The sequence below is a fragment of the Apis mellifera genome, linkage group LG11 (assembly GCF_003254395.2).
Source record: "Apis mellifera strain DH4 linkage group LG11, Amel_HAv3.1, whole genome shotgun sequence".
In the NCBI taxonomy this organism is placed as follows: Eukaryota; Metazoa; Arthropoda; class Insecta; order Hymenoptera; family Apidae; genus Apis; species Apis mellifera.
The window spans coordinates 15,856,656-15,874,711 of NC_037648.1; the positions used below are offsets into that span (position 1 = coordinate 15,856,656).

The window sequence follows — 18,056 nt, forward strand, 5'->3', positions numbered from 1 at the left end:
AAATTTTATCTAGATTTTTAAAATCAAGCGCGTGCGACTTTGAAAATTGTATAATTAAATCGGCTTGAAACGTGGGCCGAAGATATTAATGTTTAATTATGCCGCGATATTTATTGTCGGATTATTCGATTGAATAGCGTTAAACCCAAATACATAGAATTAGCACGTGTCTGACATAAATACTGGTAGAAATTTTAAACTATTTTCGAGAAAAGTAAGACGGGGAAAAAGTTTCGACGTGAGGCGAACATCAAATATCCGTGCACTCCTTCGCGAATGCATGAAAAGAACTTTTTATAACTTTCGATCGATTTGATTTGCTGCCAGTTGTATCGAAAGAAAATACACTTTCCAAGTCACGTGTCAACTATGAATTTAATTGTATCATTTCCGTGATCGTACTATGTATAAAAAATTTTATAATTTATGCATCTTCCGAAGCTACGTCTTCTAGGTTAAACGTCGCCTTTTTGCTCTTCTTTATCGGTTGATCTGTCGACGAAATATTAATATTCGGTTATTGGCAGATATTCACAGCGCAAAAGAGAGGTTATAATAAGCACGTACCGTGATAAAAGTGTTTGGCTGTTCGTTTTCTAATATCTTCCACACCCTCTTCGGTTTGAGCCCATTCCAAGACCAATCTTCGGCCGTACAAATGTGTACTTTGACACAAAGCTTTAAATGCTTTCTATGAACATAGTACAAAAAGATTATACGTGTATATATATATATATTGATCGTTGATAACAATTTATTTTAATTTCTCGTATACCTTTGCTTCACTTTTTGTGTAATATTCCACAAATGCGAATCCCCTATGTTTCTCGACACCAACTAATTTTTTAGGCAATCGTACCGCTTTCAACTCTCCGAACGCTCTGGTATTTTAATGAGAAAGAGAGAGAAAAAAAGCAAAATAAATAAAAAAATTTACTTCTCCTTTTTAAAATATTTATAAATACGTACTTGAATAGTTCAGTTATTTCCTCGGCTGTTGCTTGGAACGGTACGTTTCTTATCAAAATTTTTGTACCCGTTTGAGCTTTCACCGTGGACGTCTTTTTCGCACTTTTTACGTCAGTTCTGCGCATTCAAATAAATAGAAATGTTTATTGAAAATTGTAAATGTCAAGGAAATTGAAATTGTAACGAAAGCATACGTTAGCGTTCGTTCGGAACGTTTGAGTTCTAAAGTTTTTCCGTCCAACACTGTCATTTGTAAAACTTTTAGTGCACGATCCGCGTCCGCCTTTCTTTTATATCTTACAAATCCGTAACCCATTGACAATTTGGCGCCAGGATTTTTCGGATCTTTCTTCATTGCTATCGAGACATAATGAAGAGGACCACATTTGTCGAAATACTGTAAAAGAAAAAAAAGAAAATTATATATTAAATAATAGAAAGCAATGTTTGATAAGTTATTTACCGTTTTTAATTGTTCATCCGTAGTGGAGAAATTAATATTTTTCACGAAAAGAGTGGTGTCTGGTTCAGGCTCCTCCTCATCCTCGCTTTCTTCTTTATTAGTCTTATTCGTATCATTTACATTTTCTGATAATTCTTTCTCTTGTTTTTCATCTTCTATTTTTTCCTTTGTTTCGTTAATAGTTTTGTTTTTTACCGCAGGAGGAGTGATAAAACTATTGTGAGGAGCCCATTCCAGATACAATGGTAGATATTTATACTTAGTATAGGCTAATTTCGTGTATGCTTTTCGCGCTTCAGAAGGTTCCAAAAATTCCACCAAAGCTAAACGCAATAAATTATACGATACAATGTTATTAAAAAGATACATATGATGATGATAATGTTATTTATTAAAATTTATACCAGTAATTCCTGAAGGTGGCATCACAACTCTACCCAATTCGCCATGTCGTGCAAATAATTGTCGAATCTCTTGTGCTGATGTTGCAGCAGGTAAATTCTTTGCCAATATTATTGTTTTTGATCGTTCGTTCGATGGCTGGAAAAAATGCATTAATTAAATCGTTTGATCTAATATAATCGTTAATATTTATATTTCAAATAATATTTACTTGATTAAATGCATCCAAACAAACTCCATTTTCCTCCAAAAAGTTTTTGGTATCTTGAACCAATTGTGTTTCTCCTAACGCTAATTTAACTGCAGCACTCAAACCCTTTGATCTATCTTCGAGTACATTTTCCTTTGTTGTATTATAAGTGGTAGCTATAGCATTAGCTACTGCATTTTGACCAAGGAAAAGAGTGTTCCAGTTATGCGATGATCTAGCAGTTGTTTTAGCTTTCAATTCTTTCTTCTGTTTATAAGTTAATTCTTCTAAATAAGTAAATAATATAATAAAAATTATAATATCAATACTAGAATTATTACAAAAAAATTATAGATTCATGATATATTTTTTTACTTTTGTCTTCTAAAGAATCAATTTTCATTTTGGCTGGAAGAAGATGTAACATTCTTCCGTCTAAAATCGATCCGTCTAATTCGCTGTAAGCTTTTACCGCATGTTCGGTCATTAAGAATGTTATTGTACCAAATCCTTTTAATTTTCTTGTTATTCGATCGATAGGCAAATTAACTTCAGTTAAAGGACCTAAGTAGAAAATTATATTAATATCATACGCATCACATTGAGGACAAGAAAAAGAATTACCATATTTTTCAAACAATTTTCGAATATCATCTTCGGTTGTCGTATATGAAAGATTTCGAATAAACATTCTTCCAGATTCTGCTATGCTTTCTTCACTTTTCAATGCTTCTGCTTGCTTCTTCCATTTAATATTATGGTTATTTTCATTTTGTTCTTCTTCAAATTTTTGTTCCTTCGTTTCATATTTTATTACAAATATTTGTCTTCCATCTAAAAATATATATATATTAAAAATAGACTAATAAAATTTGAAAAAAAAAAAAACTCTTAATAAGGATAAACTATAAGATACCTAAAAAACTTTTGTTTTTCAATAACGCTTTTCTCAAATGTTGTGGAGTTTTGAAACCAACATAAGCAATACCCTTAATTTTTGGCGATATTCGTATCGATTTTGCTTTTAATGGATTAAAAAATTGTTTGATATCTTTTTTCTTATGATTATATGCTAATCCTCGAAGTTTTACGGTAAATAATTTTAGTGGCCCATGTTTAGATGGATTATCATTTGAAACTTTCTTTTGTACATTCTTTTCTTTATTTTTTAAAGCTTCCATATACTATTTAAAAAATAAATTTATTATTATATACATTATTATTATATAAAAAAATAAATATTGTATACATACAAAACAAATTAATAAGTAACAAAAAAATATGTGTATTCAAATTTACCTCTAAATCAGATACAACTTTATGTGCAATTTTTTGTTCTTTCTCTTTTGTTTCTTCCTCTTCTTCTCCTTCTCCTTCTCCTTCTTCTTCATCTTTTTCTTCTTGTTTAATATCCTTAATATCATTTTCAATGTTATTAATAACATTATCGTTATGTTCTTTAGGTTGAATAGTTGTCAATATTGTATCATTATTCCATATGGCCTTATTTGTATGACTTTCAAGAAATTCCATAAATAAAGGATCATTTTTATGCTAAATATAAATTAATATGAAATTATACATAATATTTTAACAACTGATATAAAAAAGATATAAATTCTAATATATATATATACTTTCTCCAATGCTTCTTTAACTTCAGGTTTTACATTTTCTTCTTTTTTATCTTTTTTGTTTTTTTCCTTTTTCTTATCTGTTGTTTTATTCGCATTTACATTTTCTGGTTTATCACTAGACTGTTTATTATTAATAACATTTTTTGAACTATCAGATGCATATTTACTCCATGATCTAGGTTTGGAAGAATCTCCTTTGAAATTCAATATCGATAAATATGTATTAAATTAAAATTATCATTGTAAATAAATATTCATAATAAAACATTTATATTTATAATACCTAAACTTGCACATTGTTCAACTGATATTCTGCAGGTATCGATACATGTTTTATCAAAATATTCTTTGGCAGCTATAGCTTGTTCTTCTGTTTTAAATCCAATAAAAGCAAATCGTCTGAATTTACCATCTTTTGTGTATTTTAATTGTACATCAGTTATTAAACCTTTTTGACTAAAAAGTTCCTTTAATTTTATATCTGTAATCTGTGAATTTTTACTATGTATTAAAATTTTTTATTCACATTATAATTACAATTATATCGTTACATTATTTATTACTTACATTTTTTGGTAAATTTTTTACAATCAATCGCGACATTTTGCGTGTATTTATAATTATTTATAATTTGCGTTTATTTATAATTATTATTGAGTATTTTATGTTACACATTTTATGAAACACGCGTTTCAGATAGGTTATGTTGTTTTCGATATAAACAAAGGTTTTTTGCATATACGTAATATTCAGTAATATACTTACTACTTACAAATTCTTTATCCGGTAAATTATTATTTATTTCTTACAAAGGATAAAAATAATAATAAATAATAATAAATATGAAAAATAATAATTAATTCAAAAACTATAATATCTTTATTTATATAATATCTTTTATTTCTTACAAAGGATAAAAATAATAATAAATAATAATAAATATGAAAAATAATAATTAATTCAAAAACTATAATATCTTTATGGAAATTGAAATCATTTTATCACTTATTTTTATGAACAAATATTATTAATTATAAATTAATTATAAATAATTATGAACAAATATATAAATAAAACTAATACTTGATATTTGATATTTTATTTTCATAATCATATATATGTATATATATTAAATAAATAAGTTAGATTTAGATAATCAAATCTTATTTTTTTAAAATTTTCTAAAAATTATTACTAATGCATGTTTATCTATTTTATTATATTTAAAAGCAATCACATGATGTAAAAAAATTTTATCTTTCAAGCAAATACATTTCGTAAAGTCGTCGATCTTCCTCTTTCTGAAATTTTGGTACAAAGTTTATATCAACGATTTCTTTAAATCCTTCCTCCAAACTTGGTTGTTGAAAATTTTTTCTAAAAATGAATCTAACAATAGGTTTTATAACATAAATTTAATTTTACATACAATTTAATTTTACTTACACATAAGAATTAATAATCACGTCATTAACTTTCGCGTGACTAGGATCAGTTAATTCTCGAAACTGAAATAAAATATTTAATTTAAAATTTATATTGTAAATATTGTTACATCATATCAAATTAGCTAGTATTTTTACCTTATTGTTGTGCTTCGCATGATCGATACTTGTCGTCATAACAAAACATCTTACAGGAATGTTATATTTCTTCGCTACTTCGATATATCTTTGTCTTGATACACAATCGGGATTGGTATTATCTATAACTACACTAGATTTTTCATCCAAATATTTTTCCATTACAGTGACACATTTTTTCCAACTTCCAAGAGTATCTCTATTAACATATCCATAATGATCCAAATAATTTTTTACAAAATATGATTTTCCAGAACCTGGACAACCAACCATTAAAATGATCTAAAAATATAAATTAGCAATTAATACTAATATTATTTATAATTATAATATAAATATCTCCAATGGAGAAAATAACTTTATTTACTTCTTGATCATTTGAAGTTATATTGCTTCCTGAGCATATCTCTTTATTCGATAAATTTTTTGGATTAAATATGGGTAATTCATAAGGAATCGGTTCGAAATCGAGAAAATATTCTTCCGGTGTATAGAATTTTAAATTCAAATTGAGCGCTAATAATCGATCAACTGACGAATGATCCTTTTTTCTTCCGGGAGCCCAATTTTTCGCTCGTCCGGCAGTATCTCCAACGTAAAAGGATTTATCTTTATCGATAGATATAGGGCTGTTTTTCTGTAAAAAAAATTATTTAAATTTAATAAGTTTAGACAATGAAAATAATTACTTTATGAAATGAATCTTACTTTCTCTAGTTCTTGCCACATTCCAATTGCTGGTTTTCTATAGATATTATATCCAGTAGCTATAAATACCTATAAATACATAAACTCCATTTTATATATATATATATATATATATATATATGTATATATATATATATATATATATAAAATTTATATTCATCCTATTTATTATAGATTATATAAAAAAAAAATATACCTGCATTGGAACACCAATTTTTTGTATTATATTTTTAAGTTTATTCTTGAAAGAATCAGGATTTAATTTTCCAGATGTAAAAGATGCTTGATTAGTGAAAATAACTATTTTATATCCATCTTTATAGAGCTTTTTTAATTTGGTTGGCACATTAGCATATATGATTTGCCAATCATCATAATCTTTTGGAAATACCAAACCGGATTTTGTTTTTATTAAAGTTCCATCCAAATCATATGCTGCTATCTAAAAACAAGATTCCATTCACTTTTGAAAATATATATTCTAAATATATATTTTGTTTATTTACCATTGAGCGATTTTCTACACCCTTTGCTGTATATATTAATAATCCAGTTTGCTTACATTCCCACATATCCTGTTCAGTGTCTATTACATCATCTATATCTTCAAACGTATCTGGAGACATTTTGCTTCTGTTTATGAATTTTAAAATACCATTTTTTATCTGTTTTTCTTTTCTTTTTGCTTCTTTTTCCTCATAAATTTCTTCGCATGTTCCAATACTATCTGTTTCATCATTTTCAATTTTAGCTATTTTGCAAGAATTTTCTTTATATTCATCATATGTCTCTGAATCTCTGATTCTTTTCTCTATCAAAGAAATTTTTGGAGGTGGAGGATTAAATTCAATCTGATAAATATGCTTTCCATACAGTATTTCTAAATAATCGTCATGTTTGCCTATAAATTTGATGTCTTTACGCATTTTAAAACCATTAAAGCCAGAAGATCTTTTTCCATTTTGTTGAATATAAACATTGTACTTTTGATAATCTGCACATACTTGTACTATATGTAAAGAATATAATATCCAATGAATATTATAAATTAAATAATAATTATAATAATTATCAATTTTATATAAATTATGTAATGTAATAAATTTATAAAAATGTTAACCTTGTAATCTAGAACATTGTGTATCTGTAATATTTGTCTCTGGAGAACGACCGACGAAAATTGGTTTATTATGTGGCAAATACACTGTCAATAATGATTTATCATTGGTTTTCAAATAACAACTTTTGGCTTCCTGATTCATTCTGATTGAATAAGGCAAAAGAGAAAAAAAGAAAAAAATATCATAAGTATTATAATTTAAATTTTACAATTTTAAAAACAATTTTATGATTCAAGTAATAATAAAATTTTTATAAGTAAAATTGACAGTACATTGACGATTTGAAAACTATTTTTACATTATAAAATATAACGCGAAAATCAATTTTATATTCATTTCTTCATAACTTTAATTTGTAACATTTATTTATTTAAATTTATGATATTTTATTATCTTATGTAAATTTCTTTTAAATCTTTATACAAATACACATTGTTTACATTGATAGCGATCAAATATAATACTTTAGTCTAACTTAACCTAATAATATAACCTAATATAAGAGCAACGTTGAAGTAAAGAGAATAAGTGGTTAGATTGAATATTTTAAAAAAATCTGAAAAGAATGGCCTCAAACGAATCTACAGAAGTAGAAAAAAATCCTTACGCGTATCTTGAAAGAGCTGATTTTACGTCAGAAAAATATAAAATCGAAGTGCACGGATTACCAAAATATTATGGAATTGGCGAGTTTAAAAAACTCTTAAATGAAAAGCTAGACTTGCAATCATGCAAAATAAAGCCACCAAAACGAAGCAGCGGATGGCTTTATGTATCTTTTAGAAACGAAGAAAGTCGTCAGAAAGCAATAGAAACATTAAATGGAATTTTATGGAAAAATTACAAGCTTAGTGCTCAGGTATATCAATTTAATGTTGTATTGTTTCGTATTTTCTTCTTCATAATTAATATTCGAACATTTCTAACATATCAATATATTCGAAGTTCATTAAGTAGAATTCAAAAAATATATAATTTTTATTAAATCATTTATGTAATAAAATGGTTATATCTATTAAAAACAGATCGCGAAACCTGCACCAGATCCATTTATAAAAAAAAAATTAGAAGAGGAAAATGCAAGAAAACGTTTGAAGGTAGAAGAGGATGATCAAAGTATATCCATAGAAGATAAAGTTAAATTAACTACCATTCCTCTTTGGAATATGCCTTATCCAAGTCAAGTAAGACTTATTATTAATAATATGGGATTAAAAATGTACATAATAAAAGTTTGATAATATGCTTTTAGTTGGAACTAAAACAAAAGGAAATGAGTTCAATTTTGACAACTATATGTAAACAAATGTTGAAAGAAAGTAAAGGTGATCTTTTGGATTGGTTGAATTGTCAAAAAAATAAATATCAAGGTTTACCTTGTGAATTGCTTCCTATTTTAAGTATAGATACAATTAAGGAATATAGAAATAAATGTGAATTTACAGTTGGTAATTTCATTCGAATTTTACTTATCTTACAGATAAATTATAATAAATTAAACATATTATAATCATATTATATATAATATCGATTTGATTTAGGTAAAAGTGACAAAGAAGACAAAATTGTAATAGGATTCAGATTATCTACTTATGCATCTGGTTCCACAGCAGTGGGACCTATCGACAATCTTTGTCATATTCCTAATAAAATGAAAATTGTAGTTAAAGTAAGTTCTTGAGAATGATCCTTTCCTTTTTACTATCTCAGATGTGTTGTTTGTATTAGGAGTATTTTAGGTACTTGAAGAATTCATGAAAAGCACTGAATTAACACCTTTTGATCCAGTTGATTATAGTGGCTACTGGAGACAAGTTACAGTTAGAACTACTCTTTCCGATCATCTTATGGTAATAGTGGGGATACATCCTCAAGATTTGACTTCTGAAAAATTGGATGAATTGAAATTACAACTTAAAACTTTCTTTGAAATTGGAAAAGGTGTACAAGCACGAGTAACATCGTTATATCTTCAAATAATGAAAATAAAGTAAGATTATAGTAAGTCCGAGTGTTATGCAATTACGACAATTCGATTAAATCGCTTTTTTTTTTTTTATCTTTTCTTAGAAGTATCGACGGAAAAGATGAGGAAAATTTTCATCATATCAGCGGAACAAAATACATAGAAGAAAAATTATTAGATATGAAATTTCGAATATCTCCTCAAGCATTCTTTCAAGTAAATACATTGGGTGCTCAAGTATTGTACAAAGCAGCGATTGATTTGGCAAAACCAAACGTGGACACTGCGTTACTCGATATTTGTTGCGGCACTGGGACCATTGGTCTTGCATTTTCAAAGGTATCAGAGATTCGTTAAAAAACTGATAAAAATTTTCAAGAGAAGAAATAAACGCAAGCACAATTTCAGTATTGCGGTGAAGTATTTGGACTAGAAATGATAGAGGATGCCATCAAAGACGCAAAAGAAAATGTTATTGCGAACAAGATATCGAATTGCGAATTCTTCGTAGGCAAAGCAGAAGATATTTTATCTCCCGTTATTCGAAGGACGACTAAACCGGACATTATCGCTATTGTGGATCCTCCACGAGCTGGACTTCGTAAGATCAATACAATTTTCCTTAAGTTAGCTCATTTTGTTTTAAAAACACAAATTATTATATTTATTCCAGATCAAAGAGCGTTACTAACTATACGCAAAGCGAAAAAATTATCGAGATTAATATATATATCTTGCGATCCTCGGGCAGCTATGAGAAATTTAATAGATTTAGCTAGGCCTATCTCGAAACAATACGTCGGAGAACCAATGGTTCCTGTGAAAGCTGTTGCCGTAGACATGTTTCCATATACCAAACATTGTGAATTAGTCTTATGCTTAGAGAGGTTATCCGTAGCCACGAAAGCACGCGATTCCACTTAATAATAGTTGTATACGTACAATTTAGCCTTGTAACGTATATTTTTCAATAAATTATTTGAATAAAAGTGTCGCATATATGCATTGCAAACGTAGACGAACTTACCTTCTGTACAAAGTAATTCTCATTTTGACGTAAAAGAAATAGCACATGGAATTGTCATAAATTGTACACTTGAATAAGGAAAAGCTCGAATTTTAAACTTAATCGAAATAGATAACGTTTCGTCTAATTTCATCTTAATATTTAATCTTATATAACGTTTTATAAACCAGACAGATATATATTAGTTAACACTGTTTAATACAACCGCACCATATTTCATAATAATGATACGCAAGAACTTAAATAGTCATCAAGAAGATAGATGAGAAGTGATTCGAAAGCGAGAAAAATAACTCGATTCAAAATAAATGATAGATTCATCGTTGGATTTAAGATCTAGTTTTGTTCTGAATTTCTGATTTATTTGTTTCTCTTTCAACCGGGGAAAGCATGCGAATAGTCGGGTTTCGAAGGCTGGTTACGTTGGCTTATTATCACTTTCTCTTGAAACACGTCACAGCATTGAAATAACAACGCCAATAAACACGCCCTTTCGCTTGACCTCGTCGCTGAAGATCCATCTGTACAGAAAAGAAAAGATTGATCAAATTTCGAGTATATATATAACTTTGCGCCAAGTAAACGGGGCAAACTAACCTTCATCGTTTGTTGCTCGTCCGTAGAAGGAATAATTTGCGAATTCTCGATCGGTAAATGAGGCGATCTTGCGAACGGTCTACTGCCATCCAATTCTCCTTTGTTCTGATTGTCCACAACCTTTTGCAACGCGACCATTAATCGATCGAACAAGAGGGCCGCCCTCTTCGGCACCACCACCTGAAAAAGAAATTTTTCTTCGATCAGAGATGAGAGTATGACTCACGGTATGGTAATTACACGTGCAAAAGGATTTACGCGCGGTAATTAATTGAATGGTGGTATCAAGCGGCGTAGACCGTAATATATAACCGCAAGGTAATTCTGTTGTTATCTTTTCCATCGAGTTATCGCGCCCCTTATCCCCGATATTTAATAAATTAAGCCAATTAAAATTAATTAAACCGGAGAATAATTGCCGCCGAGTTTTAATATCGAATATTCTCTCGATTTTCTTTCGCGTTTCTTCCACGAGTGATTCTCTCTCTGGAATCAAGTCTGAAAATCTAAGAATATATTATTATTCCCTCTCGTTGAATTTCGAAGAAATATCATGATATCCCCCTGTGTTATTTTCATTTAAACATCTGTGACGTCGAATAATAATAAATCATTTCCTACTTTTCCGACGGATACGAAGCTCGACGAAACCTTTTCTTTGTATATTTTCCATTCCGACTGAAACTCGCGCGAATTTGCTTTGATCGAATTAGCCAGAAGAAAAAAGAATTGTAATCCAATTTAAAGCAATTTTGTTTAAATCGGCAGAAATGAATTTTTCTTTTATCGGATCCCCCCGTTTATAAAATTAATCCGATTTTGCATTTTTTTTTTTTTTTTCATAACAAGAGCAAATTAATTACACCGTGTCTCATAGTTTGCTCAAGTTTAATAAGAAAATAACTTAAGGCGAGTATACATTTAAACGAATCCATTTCCACTCGATTATTTCATTATTGCTTGAAACTCTTCGAAAGTTGACAATTCGATCTTCGTTAATCTTAACTTGATTATTGCTTTCGTCAAATTGCCTTACACTTTTTTTTAAATTAATTTGCTCGACTTATCAATTTTTTTTTTTTCCATATCGAACGACAAAGTTGACAATTGAATTTTATTTATCGATCGAACAGATATTTTTTTTTCGTTTGAGTCGAAAGATGTTCAATTTCTTGTTGCGACGAAAGAAACGGGCGACCAGTTTAATCTACCTCGACAAATAAAAAAAGTAAACCGAGGCTCGGGCCCGCATCAACCGAAGTAAACAGTGGTTCGCAAACACACATTCTTTTTCCTATCCTTTCCTAAACAATCTCGAGCGATTTCCCAAAGGGTCGTTAACCGATTTTTATATTTTTCATAAAAATCTAAGCAGGTAGTAGGTAGGCTAAGATGTAGAAAGTGATTACACGTATCGGATTATTTTTAGCCAATTGTTCTCTCCATTCTCTCTCGAGAAATGGAAATACTCTAACTTTGTTTTCGATTGTTCGTAAACGAGTTGGCGACGATAGTAACATTCGCGATCCATTGAAAGACGGGCAATTTTATCGCTGTTGTTTTTTTAAAGGAAAAAGAAAGTGGTGACTCGAGAAAACGAATCGCAGGGGATATTTTAATACAAGTTTTGAAGTTGGCTCGGAGGCAGGCGACGGGGACGAACAGAGCAAGAAGACGTCGAAAACGTCGCCAATGGCAAACTCTCGCAAGAGTAGAAGAGAGTAATTAAAAATCTTTTCGATTCAATTGACAATGAAGCCTACGGACACTCGAAAGTAATTAAAAAAAGAAACATCAGCAGGTATTAGGAAACAAGAAGAAATATACGAGGATTTGACATTTCTTTCTCTGGAAAAAAATCCATATTAATGAAAATTGGATAAAAATTTACAATCTGAGAGAAAAATGAGAAATTCTGATCGATATCGTATTGTGGAGGGGGAATTCAATTCGTGATAAAGGATTCGATCGAAATATGAATTTAAAATCTCGAAGATATTTTTTTACGCTTTCGTCAATGAAACCGACTTTGCTGAAATTTTCCTGTCTCTTAAATATGTAATTCCTTTTAATTGGGACGTATCGATATTCGGAAATTTCATTGCGGATGTAGAAATGAAACGATTGCATTTCAATCGAGTTTCGCTTTCGCTTGTATCGATGTGGCTTTAAATATTTTAACGTTTTCTTTCTTTTTTTTTTTTTTATTCTTAAAAGAGAGAAAGCAACAAAATAAATTTCTATGTAACGAGACTTGTTATTTAACACGGAAAATTTAGTGCAACACTTGGCGGAGAAAAATATTTTTCTTACGGATATAGAAATATTCATTTTGCACTTTTTACTCGGTCGGTAAAAATTGTCTCCGGATTACCTACAGGAAAGCTTAGGGTGTTCGATAATCATTAAAGATTATCAAAGAAATATAGGGATTCCGCTACGGAACGGTATACAAAGATACAAAGAGAGGGAAGAGGAGGGATATTAAAGGACAAAGGGATCGGTTAATAATCATCCGTTACAAAAGACCGAATTGTTGGTTTTCCAACAGTGCGTTTTTTAGCATATCGGAAAACGAGTTGATCAATTCGATCGCCGCCGGTTGGAAAGTTTAATTAAAATCGATGCTTCTAAACGCGACGCCGGTTTAAAACTTCTGCGCCTATCGAACGAACAGAAAACCTTTGTCCTTAACCGGGAGAGCATTGTAAACGTATCTCTCGATTATGTTATCATTCCCAGCATCCCTTATCGCTAATTTAATCATCACAAATACGGGAACGTTGAAACTTTGCCGTTTATCGATAATTGAATTCCGGATCGACGACACGTCGAACGCATCCGCCGGAATCCAAATCGCGATCCATTCCTTCTTCCACTCTCAATTATTTCCAAAAAAATCTTCGATATCGTCGATTCTTCCAAGATCTTTAATCCTAACAAATTTTCCAATAATAATATTTTCAAAATCTTTTTTACAATTTTAAAAAATTTTCGAAAAAATTTTATACGTTGTCGATTTTTCGGAAATATTTATCCTTCTAATAAATAATATTTTTAAAGTCTTTTTTACAATTTTAAAAAATTTTCGCCAATAATTTTTCGGAAATTATTTTTTTCTTCCGTTAATAAATAATATTTTTAAAATTTTTTCTACTATTTTAAATAACAAGCTCGTTTACGAAATACGTTTACGGTTCAATTATTTTTTCGAGAAAAACTTTACACACCGTCGATCTCGTTTTGTTCGATTCCCAAAACATCTCTTTATCCTTTTCCTTCTCCTGACAAATTGATCCAATGACACTTTCAAGAACTTTTAAACTCTCTGCTCTGAAATAATTGTTTGTTTACTTACGAACGAAGCGGAACGGTGAAATATAAAACGAAGAGAGATAATTATTCGATCGCCGGGGACGGACAGATCTGGACAGTTGTCATCTCAATCTCGTGGAGGAGTATCGCGATAATTCGAAATCAATTCTTTTTATTTTATTAGGCAATTTAATTTTAGTAGGCGAGGCGATATCGGAAGGCAATGCCGTTCGATGCCGCCGACACGACAAAGACGCGTGCAAATTAATCGATTCATTTCGAGTAGGAGAGAGTTGGCATGATTTTGCGTAAACGCGACCATATATGCGTGCATACGCGATCGGAATGAATTTGCCATCCGTTCTAAATAGATATAATGGAAGAGCGTGTATTCATTCGAGCGAAGTATCGTATTGGTTCTCTCGTTGCAAGATAAAAAGAGAAAAATAAAGAAGGATAAAGTCACTTTACAAAATTACACGCGTATTCGATATATCTATCTCGTTTCACTAAACGTTTACCTTACGTTAGATCAAAAATATCCGAGTTTTCGTCGAAACGGAATAAGAATAAGAAAAATACGTACTGTATCCGAGTGGAAATTCGCCTGTCAAACTTGGTCGCGTTAGAAAAACGGGAACAACATTTCGTACACTCGATAGAACTTTCTTTTCCTTGTGAAGGCCTCATCGTAAAAGTAACGTCCATGTTAAGAATCTTTCTTGAAAGATACATTCGATTTACGATTGTTTCGACAAACGATCCTTCGATCGAACGTTAATCGAACGTCGATCTCTTCCAACTGAGAACTGCAATTCTCGAGACACGCCTGTTGCTCTCGATTTACTTGAAACTTGATTACCGACGTAGCACGCATGCGCATCGATCCACACTTTTTTCCTCCAATTGTAGTCCAATCTTTGGACAAAGAGAAGCGGAAAGGAGAAGGTTTGAACATTTTTCGCAAGCAGCCGAGAGGGGGCACGAGATCTTACAGCGTTACAGGACGGAAGCAGATGCTTCGCCACATAAATACGCGGGCGAAAGGTGCGTGGGCGAGGAAATTTATCGTTCGAAGGAATTCCGAATAATCCATTAAACGTTTCCAAGGGATTTCAAATCTTTCGAAAATTTATCAATCACCCTGTAATACACCCGCGCCAATTGGCAAATAATTGCCTATATATTTGGTAAGGGAAGAGCGTTTCATTTCTAATCTTGACACAAAACCATCTTCCTCTCGTTCCGCAAATAATCATAATCGTGTCGCCCAACGTGTATCGATTTAACGATGATTAAACCCATATCTATGGCGCGGTTTTTATTATAGCCATAGAGATATAAAAGTTATCGCGTCATCAACTCCGCCAATGTCCGAAAGATGAACTTCTCTCTCTCTCTCCCTTATTATTATCTCGGTCCCCATTAATTTAATTCATTCGTCCTTTTTCGAGACAAATTAAATCGATACGTTTGAAACACGAGCGAAAAAACCGTCGAAAGAATCCTCATTCGAGAGGCCAATCCCTCGATGCGACATCCTTCCAGAGACTTTAACGCACGAAATATCGGGCAAGTATCTTAACTCGCTCTTTCGCGTTTCAAAGATTCGAAGAAACGGTTCCATGATATCTCGCGATAAATTGATAAAACGTTCGATGGAACTCGTGCACCGGAAGGAGGGGGGAGGGGGAAGAGGGCGAGGAAGCGTCGCGTTGTTTAATCGAAAAATATAATCGGTCGATAAAAAAGGACGAAACCAAATGTAATTCGTCCTCGGTTGATTTAATCACGAACGAAACTTTTTATCCGCATCATACATCAGAGGGGCGTAAGGGAGAGGCGTAAACCTTATTAACTCCTTAACGAAGAAGAATAGGGAGGTGGTCCTCGTTGGAGGAGATGTATATACGTGTAATATATATTATTTTTCTTTATTCCTTTCTACCCTTATACATATATATATATATATGTATGTAATTTTCTAGACTTATCGCGTGACGCGTTAAATTAATTATCGGCCAATAAAAAGATGGAAAAGTCATTGCCACTGCTTAAAAGATCAACTTGTCCTGTCGATTCGAATTAAACGAATTTATATATTATTGTTGGTGTAATTGATGAAACGATTCATCGCTCCTTGAAAGCATCGAGTGTCTGAATTAAGCGCGCGAACGACAACAATTTCCCCATTCACGAAACGAACGTCGAACAGTTTCGACTTCGAACTCGCATTGTCGATTTCGTTAATCGAGAGAATCGATATCGAACAAAATTCAACAAACTTTTTTCTTCTTTCTCCGTTCGTCCTCATCTTAATAATCTCTCTCGAAGATTGTGCAACTTTCGATATTTATCGAGTTAATCGAGACGGGGAGGGGGAGAGGCGAAGGGAGGGGGAGCGGGGAACAGAAGGAACGTATCCAACACGTTCTTCTCCCCTTTTTTTCTAATCTTCTTTTCAAAAACGATCCTATTTGTGATTAAATGTGTGTCGCCTAACATTTTTTTTGTTATATCTCGCGCTAATTTTTTTTTCCTACGAAGAAGAAATTCGTATCATCGAAGACCATCGTAATTTTTTTCCATCATTTTAAAAAGGGGGGGGACTCCTCGTATAGCAAATGTATATAAATATATTTAAAAATGTATACAAATGTATTTTTAGCTCGATAAGCATCGAAGTATATATGCGAGTCACTTGCCGTCGCACGCGCGAAATTTCCACCGACTTTTCAAACGCGCCGTACATCCGATCGAATTCCAAAAATTCATCGAAACGAGAAATCGACCGATCGGTCGATCGAGATATCGAACAAAGGATACGAGAAGAAGAAGAATCGAAATTATATCGCAATTATCGGAAGGAAAATATGAAACTAGTCGAACGGATCGGATTCGATTTAACGTAACGAAAAAAAAAAGATGGAAGAATATATAAAATAATGAATAGAAGAAAAAGAGGAAATTCTTGCGAAGAAGTTGATATAATGGAGAAATTCGAGTACTAAACCTATAATCGCACAATCTTTCATTTTATTGAGAGAGAGAGAGAGAGAGAGAGAGAGAGAGAGAGAGAGAGAGAGAGAACACACACACACACACACACACACACACACACACACACACACACACACACACACACACACACACACACACACGCACACACACACACACACACACACAAATTTTGAGAGAGAGAGAGAGAGAGAGAGAGAGAGAGAGAGAGAGAGAGAGAGAGAGAGAGAGAGAGAGAGAGAGAGAGAGAGAGAGAGAGAGAGAGAGAGAGAGAGAGAGAGAGAGAGAGAGAGAGAGAGAGAGAGAGAGAGAGAGAGAGAGAGAGAGAGAGAGAGAGAGAGAGAGAGAGAGAGAGAGAGAGTATGACGCACGAATACGAAATATTCGATGTACATATGTATTTTCTTTTTAAAAAAAACGAAAGAAAATTGAAATATGAAGGAACGATATCGAAACCGGGGACACGAGTGAACGTTACGCTTACGTATGAGAGCGAGAAGCGCATTGGCGAATGTTTCTTACTCACCGGATACTCGTCGTACTTGGTCGAATAATCGGGATAATCGAAATTGGCCGGGACGTTCCTCTTGTCGAGTGCACGTTGCTCGATGGTCGCGACGATCATGGGCACTATTATCGCCACCATCAGCCATGGAATCACTACTTTGCCCATTTCTCTCCCGAGGTATTATATGCGATTATTCGATTACGGAGACGAATTATCGCATCCGAATTTATCCCTTTTTTTATCCCTCTCGCGTGGAGAAGGATCTTGGACGAGAATCGAAATCGCGGCGATCCTCGCGGTAAACGCGAATGAGATCGAGTGTGAGAAAGAGAGAGAAGGAGAAAGAGTCCTGGCACAGATTCCTCTCGCGGGGATTGAAAAAAAAAGGAGCGCGTCGCGGTATATAATCGAGCGGCGATTATATATCGAAAGATATCCTGCGCGTTGCTTGTCCCAGGAAGACGAAGGACGTACTCGAGGACGCAATGTGACGCCTCGAGCGGCAACCTCCTATATATATGTGTACGCGTGGCTGACGTTACGCAGGCGCTC

At 32.2% G+C, this 18,056-nt stretch overlaps 4 protein-coding genes across 9 annotated transcripts in view; 2 read left to right on the top strand and 2 right to left on the bottom strand.

The window, feature by feature from the left end:
• Positions 1 to 18,056, top strand: part of LOC725616 (allatostatin C) — a 47,450-nt gene that overhangs the window by 17,296 nt on the left and 12,098 nt on the right. The gene's annotated exons all lie outside the window — the stretch shown is intronic.
• Positions 357 to 4,386, bottom strand: LOC552231 (probable RNA-binding protein 19). 2 transcript variants are annotated; one of them, XM_006570374.3, is made up of 15 exons: positions 4,229 to 4,386; positions 3,945 to 4,149; positions 3,662 to 3,855; positions 3,324 to 3,578; positions 2,941 to 3,208; positions 2,649 to 2,858; positions 2,400 to 2,588; positions 2,046 to 2,311; positions 1,837 to 1,972; positions 1,433 to 1,755; positions 1,164 to 1,366; positions 970 to 1,086; positions 776 to 881; positions 568 to 691; positions 357 to 492 (listed from the first exon to the last, which is right to left on the bottom strand). In XM_006570374.3, exons 1-15 carry the CDS (start codon positions 4,262 to 4,264, stop codon positions 425 to 427), a joined length of 2,700 nt encoding a protein of 899 aa, XP_006570437.2. In that variant the 5' UTR covers positions 4,265 to 4,386; the 3' UTR covers positions 357 to 424. The 2 variants fall into 2 exon arrangements, with proteins under 2 accessions (XP_006570437.2, XP_026299384.1); XM_026443599.1 differs by lacking the exon at positions 4,229 to 4,386 and having other exon boundaries at positions 3,662 to 3,836; positions 3,945 to 4,101.
• LOC552254 (uncharacterized protein F21D5.5) lies at positions 4,862 to 14,801 on the bottom strand. Of its 3 annotated transcripts, XM_006570370.3 has the most exons (11): positions 14,565 to 14,801; positions 10,664 to 10,843; positions 10,067 to 10,587; positions 7,073 to 7,215; positions 6,459 to 6,961; positions 6,149 to 6,394; positions 5,953 to 6,021; positions 5,612 to 5,881; positions 5,245 to 5,526; positions 5,108 to 5,169; positions 4,862 to 5,038 (listed from the first exon to the last, which is right to left on the bottom strand). In XM_006570370.3, the coding sequence occupies exons 3-11, from the start codon at positions 10,111 to 10,113 to the stop codon at positions 4,915 to 4,917; spliced, it is 1,746 nt and encodes a 581-aa protein (XP_006570433.2). In that variant the 5' UTR covers positions 10,114 to 10,587; positions 10,664 to 10,843; positions 14,565 to 14,801; the 3' UTR covers positions 4,862 to 4,914. The 3 variants fall into 3 exon arrangements, with proteins under 3 accessions (XP_006570433.2, XP_006570436.2, XP_006570435.2); XM_006570373.3 differs by lacking the exon at positions 7,073 to 7,215 and having other exon boundaries at positions 14,565 to 14,800; XM_006570372.3 differs by lacking the exons at positions 7,073 to 7,215; positions 10,067 to 10,587; positions 10,664 to 10,843; positions 14,565 to 14,801 and adding an exon at positions 7,681 to 7,802.
• LOC413087 (tRNA (uracil-5-)-methyltransferase homolog A) lies at positions 7,543 to 10,036 on the top strand. 2 transcript variants are annotated; one of them, XM_396538.6, is made up of 8 exons: positions 7,543 to 7,932; positions 8,099 to 8,257; positions 8,326 to 8,521; positions 8,615 to 8,742; positions 8,813 to 9,063; positions 9,144 to 9,378; positions 9,448 to 9,640; positions 9,713 to 10,036. In XM_396538.6, exons 1-8 carry the CDS (start codon positions 7,639 to 7,641, stop codon positions 9,961 to 9,963), a joined length of 1,707 nt encoding a protein of 568 aa, XP_396538.2. In that variant the 5' UTR covers positions 7,543 to 7,638; the 3' UTR covers positions 9,964 to 10,036. The 2 variants fall into 2 exon arrangements, with proteins under 2 accessions (XP_396538.2, XP_006570432.1); XM_006570369.3 differs by having other exon boundaries at positions 9,448 to 10,036.